The sequence below is a fragment of the Lycium barbarum genome, chromosome 5 (assembly GCF_019175385.1).
Source record: "Lycium barbarum isolate Lr01 chromosome 5, ASM1917538v2, whole genome shotgun sequence".
Lineage (NCBI taxonomy): Eukaryota > Viridiplantae > Streptophyta > Magnoliopsida > Solanales > Solanaceae > Lycium > Lycium barbarum.
The window spans coordinates 15,460,692-15,468,431 of NC_083341.1; the positions used below are offsets into that span (position 1 = coordinate 15,460,692).

Sequence of the window (7,740 nt, forward strand, 5' to 3'; positions counted from 1 at the left end):
GGATAATATTTAAATGAATACTCTCAAGTAATAAAGACAAATAATAAGTCAAGACTGTCAAACCCCACTCCACTTTCCCCTTCTCATAGAAAACATTCTCTAGTTATCTAAACAACTCAAAATTAAAATGACTTCCACAAAATATTTTCTCAGAATATGACTTCTGTCATACCTTATAAATTGTGACAACTAAGAATAACATGCCCGATCTCAAAAGGTAAAGGCTGGTATATATCATTCATTGTTGTCAATTCTATCCGCACATAATTCAACAAAATAAATGTTGTACTAAGAGCAATTCTATAATATGAGGAAGCAAGAAAACCAAAATTTTCCCACAAGAGTTGCACTAATAACCCCCAGCCTAAGTAGTACCTAATCAACATGCATCTACTACTGCAACTGTTGAACAAAAGATACTTTACAATATTTTCACCTCCTACATATGGTTAATTAATAAATAGCCAATTTTAACACTTTTGCAAGTCAGAAATAGGGTCAGCTAAACGCAAAGAGGTTAATTTTAATTAGCCTAAACGAATTTGCAACGTCCTATTGCAAGATCAATAGGACTGATTAGGCCAGATGAAAATCTCGCCCGGTGATGGCATCAAGGGCATTGCACCAGCAGTATGATCAGAAGCACCAACGCCGTTGTTGCTTGAGTACTGGAGGTGTGGAAAGAAGCTGTGATGGTAAAAGGGTTGTTGGCTCGTATCGAATGGAAGACCATAGGGGATAGCGGAAACAGGGGAAATCACCCCAAAATTGATGCTATTGCTGCTACCGTTGACACTGTTGTGTGGAGTCTGCTGGTAGTTATCGTTCAACAACTGTTTCTGCTCCGATTCAAGGGAGATTTTCAAGCGTTTTGCTGCTCCGCCTATGGGGAGTGAACTTTTCATGATGGCCTCGACATCATATCGGTTCATTTCGAAATTGGTCACTGCATTCACTCCCCTGAATTTTATTGCTGCTATGTCATATGCTTCTGCTGCCTCCTCCTCAGTAGCTGCAATAATTTACCCAAAAAAATACAAAAATTAGCAATGGACAACACCTATCGCCAAACAATAAAAATCTATCGCTAATCCTATTTAACGATGGATTATTAGAAAATTCTATTAGCTTTGAGTTATTTAGAGACAGATTAGCGACAAACTTCATAGCTAATTCCGGTTCTTTTTTAATAAATAATCTAATAAATGAATCAAAGGAAATTAATATAGTTACCAAATGTTCCTAAGTACAGATCCTTGTTCCCTGCAACACGGCCTATTCTTGCTTGCCAACGACCTTGTTGATGATGCCTGCAAAATTTCAGAACTAGTTAATCAAACACGACTTATGAAACGGGCCGAAGATTGATCTCACTACATCTTGAACACGAGTAGATATTACAAGACATAATGCAAACCTTGTCACGCCCCGATACATAGAAGCACCTCTCGAGAAACCACTACTTTTCCTGATATCAATAAAGAAATTTATATGAGAATCAATCAACACCAAAGAGCATCAACACGACGATAATGAGGTAAAAGGTAAATCTCGGACACCTTCTTAGGGAGGCAATGAATTCTTGCTTCGTCATGTGCTTCATTTCCTCTATTTCTTTGGTATAATTGGAAGCCTGGAAAATACATCAGTCGGGTTAAAACTAAAAACTCTAACGTCCTTCCATAATTACGTAGTTTTTCATGTAATTAATCTGTTGATCGGAATTCTTAAAAAATGTCATCAATACAGGTGTAACAACATTTTTGGAGAGTCGGAGCAACTGAGTAATTAATTGAACAGCCAATATGAACTTTTAACGAAAAGTGATAAAGGTGTATAGCATATTACAGGGAAATTGGTTGTGGCTGTTGCACCCCAATACTTTAAAGCTGCTAAGTCATAAGATCTTGCTGCCTTGTCCTCCTTGTCATATCCACCTATATCATTTTATAAATTCCAATATTCAATGATGTGTCGGAATGACGAAAGAAAATTTTAAAGTAGATACTGAGGTAACTTACCTAAGTACACTGCAGAAGCGAATCCAAAATTGAGTACAAGCAAGAAGCAACCATGACAATTAAAGGAAAAAATTAGTGAGACAATAATTAGAAATCAGCTGGCAACATAGTCAAGAATTTAGTTGGCAACATAGTCAAGAATTTCGCGTAAAAAGCGTAAAACATAGACAAATAAAAAAGAAAAAGCAAGATGCATGCGTATAGTAAAATAGCTTTAAACATTTGAATATCTACATGTGATTGAGCAAAAGATAGTGCCATATCTTGCCCAGACCAAGAAAAAGGTAAACAAGTTGTTCCCACTATGTTTATGATTGACTATGACAGTGGAATTATGGAGTAAAGCAATTTGTAAGCTGTTAAGAAACATTACTGTTTTAAGTATATTAATTATTATTTTTGATAAGGAAGTATTATTAATTACTTTTCTCAATACCATTTTAACAATGTGAAACTACATTAAGGACATGTTTGTTAGCAAGTTCAAAGCGAGGTAAGTACCAAGTGCCAACATACTAGTAAACAACTAGAGCAGTCAAATCCCCTATTTGTAGGTCCACCACCTTTGATTACATGATCAGCGTCAAATATCACGTCTAGGTGTACGTGAATCCATAAAAAGTGGCGGGCACTTCATTTAAATTCTCAAAATTTAATTTATATACAGCGTCGTATAATTTTTAATACCATTACTATCTCTAACCCACTGTAAACCAACCTTATTTTACAAGCTACTACTAATTTCACTTATTATAAAGAATTATTTATAGTTAAAAAATTATCATACCCTGTCAATATATAAATAAAATTAAACTCAAATTTTCATAAATGAGCCAGATTGATCAAACTAACGAGGGTCATTGGCCCATGGAAGGAAAGAGGGGGGAAAAACAAAGCAAAAGTTCTTTTTGGTTTCTCAAAACAATAGCTTTGACTCAAATCCATATTTATGTTAAGAAATTTACTTAATATATATAAATAACTTTATCCCGAATCCAATAATCAAAAAGAGTTGAGAGTTCAGAACCCATAACTTAAAATTCTGGTCAGCCTCAGTTGAGTTTCTGACTAATCCGAAATCACATTACTTAAGACTCATTAAATTAAAAGAGAAAACACGCTACTAAAAAAGATTCAACTGAAAAAGTAAATGTCAAAAGCAATAGGAGAAAAACTCAGTGCATCAGAAGCTAGCTAGAGTTCAGACTAGCTGAGAGTGTGTACTACTCACTTGGGAAGGTGTAGTAATTTAGAAACTGTGCTACCAGATAAACATATGGTGAAGAAAATGAATAACTAATGGACAAAATTTAAAACCTTTGTTTTCAGATTTGATAAGATCAGTATTTTCAGACATGGTTGGCATATTGAAGCATACAATAAAAACCCATAGGTACACTGCAAAATTGAACTAAATGGCGGCCCATCTGATCAAATCAGTTATAAAATTTGAAGAAAAATAAAAAAAAAAAGGCACAAGTTGTCCAATTCAGATACCAGCAATCCATCAATCAACAAAAAAGCCTGTTTTGAAGGAAAATACCCATCTGAATTTTCGGAGCACATTAATGTTTTTCAATTGCATGCAACTGTTTTCTATCAGACCCACAATTGTAGGTACTCTAATTATTCATGGATCCGAAAAGAAAAAAATGCTTGTATGAGTCACAATCATTTTGACTACGTATTTTATTGAAGTGCATGTTACTCCTTTTATTCCATCAGTGTAAGTGTATGTTATACAGTAATTATTTTCATTTAAATTTGTTTTAAGAAATGTCACTTTCTATATTTGGTGACTATTTAATCCTATGACTTCACATGATTTGTTTAAAATCATAATAATTAAAAGACATTTTGGTACAACAAACAGATTTTTAGTTTAAGACAGACAACACCCAATAACATTACTTATGTTCAGTCAAACTAAACCAATGAAAAAAGATGGAGTAATATTTTTGGGGAAAATACCTATTTTAAAATCTGACACAATCTAATTTCAAACTTTTTTAAGAAAATCTTATACTATGCTTTAGTAATATGTCATATAGGATCACATAAAATAAAACAAAAGAAAGTATCTCTTAGTACAAGTAATCGAGTAAATATGTCTACCAAGACAAACATATAAAAAAAAAATACAGTAAGCCAAATTCGCATGATCTTTAATCCACCTTACTTTAGTGACCACTCGGTCAAACTTAAAGGTGCAAAATCTAATGTATAACAAGGTAAATTTTGTTACCTTGACGTCCTTTTCTGGCTTGGCCCTCTCTTTTACAGCTGTTATCCCAAAGATGCGCTTCGTATCTTCCTGTCCATCTATGCCTACAAAAAAGAAACCAATTTTTTTACACAATTTTCATTAATATCAAATGTACAAAAATAAACTAACTTCCAAGCAAATGATAGTCCATGGACAAACATATAGGGATATCAAATGCACAGGTTAAATTAAATTTGGATGATCATAACGAAGAATAAATGAACGAAATGTCTTTACATGGCAATACTGCCCACCCTAAAAAAACAATTATTTTACTAAAGTAATGAAAAGATTACCTCGTTACACCTCTGTAAATGGAAGTCCTTTGACCAAAAGTATCAGAAATTTTCTTACAACTCTCAGAATCAACCGCAGTAACTATAGCTTTTTCCTCAGTTGAATTATTCGTAGTATTAACAGCCAAAGACAAAGCACCAGCAGTAGGAACACACTGTGAATAACCCAACTCGTTACTCGACTCCGTAGCAAACTCAGCGCCCATAACCTGTGAGCAGGGAGTGATAAAATTAGCTCATGAAAATGTCACCCGCTCAACCTGCCAGCTGATTATTGACCCTCATTTATTAGCTCAACTCATTTCGGCCAATAAAAAATTGTGCTGATATATAGCCAAATTGACAATGACAAATAATGCCAAAAAAATTAAAATACATTTTCATTATTTTATGTTATGTTATATATAGCATAGTAAGCAAAAAAATATTAGGTACTAAAGAACTCCTCCCTCCGTCCTAAAATATTTGTCATGTTAAGCTAATCAGAGTCAAGGTACATTAATTTTGACCAATATTATACATTTTTTCACCATAGTAATATGAGAAAATTTGCAACTTAGAGTCATTATATATAGCTTTTAAATAGCTAAATTTTATTTTTAAAATATTAACTTAATCTAATACAATTTTACTCCAAAAATTAGATAAATTGACTCTTAAAAAGTAAAACGTGACAACTATTTGAGACGGGGGAATATAAAAGAACAGAAAAAGAAATTAAAAAATGGAAAGATTGGATTATAACTAGCTTTTTAACCGATTTCACTCAAATTTATTTCAGCCAAAATAACTAATCCGCTTAAATTCAGTCTAACCCGCTCATTTAACACCGTACCTGTGAGTCATCAACTTCCGAACCCGAGTTAGTCGAAAACGTTTGAAAACCAACAGCCCTGCCATTAATATTCAAATCTTGCCGGCCATCATGGTAGTAGCCACCACCACCGTGGTGGTCGTAGATGTGAGTCAATGAAGACGAGTCTTGAGTCTCAGTTTCGCCACCAAAAAAATCTTCGAGCTTTGGAGGTGGTTGGTGGTGGTGTTGTTGTTGGTGTATTATTTGTGGTGTATCCACAAATAATCCACCTTGATGATGATATATTTGTTGTTTTTCACCTTCTGTATACATTACTTGAGCTTTTTGGTTCGTCCACCCTGAAGAGAAAACAAAAAAAAATGCAATATATCAAGTTAAAATTAGTCTATTAATATACTAGTAGCTTTAAAAACAGCTAGTTATCAAAGAGATATACACAGAAACAAAACTAAGAGCTAAATGTTAGTGGTTTATAAGCTGGAAAATGTTAAATTAAAAATCCATGGTTTTTTTCAAAGATCGTGAGCTAAGCAAAAATTGGGGGGGGGGGGGGGGGGGGGGGGGGGGTTGGCAACTATTTTCTGTTAATGGAGCGATGAAAGATTTTTGACAAAAATAGAAGTAACCGAAAATAAGACCGCATGGTTGCATTTTCTTTGTCTTTTTCCTACTTTTACTTTCCTCAAATCATCAACCAAAACAGAAATTCCGGAGGAGTACTTCATTCAAACATACATTCAAGATTTCAAAATATGTTTTTCTTTTTCTTGTTTTTTTGTCTTTTCTTTCAAATGTTTAACAGCACTGAAAAATTAGTGGAGACAGTGAATTCATACTTCCACACTAATAAGAGGTTTAGCTCGAGTTCGAAAACGAAAAAAATATTTACTAACTTTTTTTGGTGCAGGATGAACTCATACTTTTTCTGCTTTCCCACTGGTATCATGTATTTTTTGGGCCGACTAATTCTGATTCAAAATGTAAAATGTTCGGATTTTTTTATTTTCAAGATTTGGACTTGAGACCACTGGCGAAGCAAAAATTTTCATTAAATAAATTCAAAATATAAGAAATATATACACGAAGAAAGCCAAAACGATTCAATATACTCATAAAAATATTTTTAATATTATACATATATAGTGTAATTTTCCAAACAACGCAGAGGTTTTGATGAACCCTTGCGCCCCTACCTCCGTTCACGCCTGAAACCTGATTCACCCTCACAATATTTTGTGTAGGGTGAACTCGAATTAATCGGATCAGTGAGTTTTGAATATCATATGCATAAAGCCAAAAAAAAAAAACAAAAAAAAAAATTGCATGCTTACCATGGGGAAAGAAGTTGTCAGCAAAATAGTATTGATGAGAGTCAGCAGAAGAAGAGCCATTAGATTGAAGCATAGAAGACTGAGCAGAAGAAGAGTTCAACATTTCCATTGAAGACAAAGAAAAAGATAACCAGTTATTATTTTCTGGAGCCATATTTATAGAATCTCTTTAACTTCTCTCCAGAAAATAAGCAACAAAAAAACAGATCAAAAAGCTCACAAATATCAATTACTTAGAACTTGTGTATGTGTGTAGACACATTTTGCAGCTTCTTTGACTAAGAAGAACAAAAGGGGTTGGGAAAAGATTCAAAAGAAGTGAAAAGCATGCAAAATAAAGGTGAAATTAAAGTAATAGTAGTAGAAGATTTGAAGTAGGTACTAGTAGAAATATTTGGTTAAGGACAAATTTAGGAGAGATTTGGAGAAATATGGAGAAGAAGAGAGAGGAGAATAGAGAAATATGGAGGTATATAATAGGAGAAAAGAGCGGTTTCATCTGCCACATCCGGCGGAAAATCAGAGGGATACACTTGAACTAACTTTTTGAAGAAAAAAAAAAAAAAAAAAGGAGCTGTTAATCATTTTAGTAGGCGTTTGGCCATAGATTCTACTTCCTCCGTCCATTTTATTTTGGCCACTTTTTCATTTTACACGGTACTTTAAGAAATCATAAATAAAAGATATATTATTTTATTATTTTATTTCTATATTTCTTTAATAAATATATTCTAATTCATATTACTCTTTCTATTCCATAATAAGTGTCATCTTATTCAAAAATATGCATATTAAGAAATAAATAATACAACGTGAAGTTTACTAAATTATCTCTATATAAAAAAATTAATTATTTTTCCTCTTGATTAGAGCATGCACAATAGAACCTTTTGACATTGCGATTTCAACAATACCAAGTTACTATATGGCTTATCCAATGATCATTATTTAGATATTACTTTAACTTTTCATTTTTGTCAAAGGATATATTTGGAAAAAAAAAAGTCAA

The 7,740-nt window shown here is 33.1% G+C and overlaps 1 protein-coding gene across 1 annotated transcript; it reads right to left on the minus strand.

The window, feature by feature from the left end:
• Positions 1–283: 283 nt before the first annotated feature.
• LOC132640549 (AP2-like ethylene-responsive transcription factor AIL6) lies at positions 284–7,247 on the minus strand. The gene is made up of 10 exons (XM_060357164.1): positions 6,732–7,247; positions 5,419–5,738; positions 4,584–4,792; positions 4,267–4,349; positions 2,022–2,030; positions 1,849–1,937; positions 1,560–1,633; positions 1,418–1,468; positions 1,234–1,310; positions 284–1,012 (listed from the first exon to the last, which is right to left on the minus strand). Exons 1-10 carry the CDS (start codon positions 6,883–6,885, stop codon positions 564–566), a joined length of 1,515 nt encoding a protein of 504 aa, XP_060213147.1. The 5' UTR covers positions 6,886–7,247; the 3' UTR covers positions 284–563.
• Between the last annotated feature and the right edge of the window lie 493 nt (positions 7,248–7,740).

What these genes read in the sequence shown, in the direction of transcription:
- LOC132640549 (XM_060357164.1), bottom strand. Translation starts at nt 6,885, where the DNA reads ATGGCTCCAGAAAATAATAACTGGTTATCTTTTTCTTTGTCTTCAATG. An exon ending in CGGAAGTTGATGACTCACAG is followed by an intron (nt 4,793 to 5,418) that starts GTACGGTGTTAA and finishes CCCTGCTCACAG; the next exon opens with GTTATGGGCGCTGAGTTTGC. An exon ending in TTCATTGCCTCCCTAAGAAG is followed by an intron (nt 1,469 to 1,559) that starts GTGTCCGAGATT and finishes TATTGATATCAG; the next exon opens with GAAAAGTAGTGGTTTCTCGA.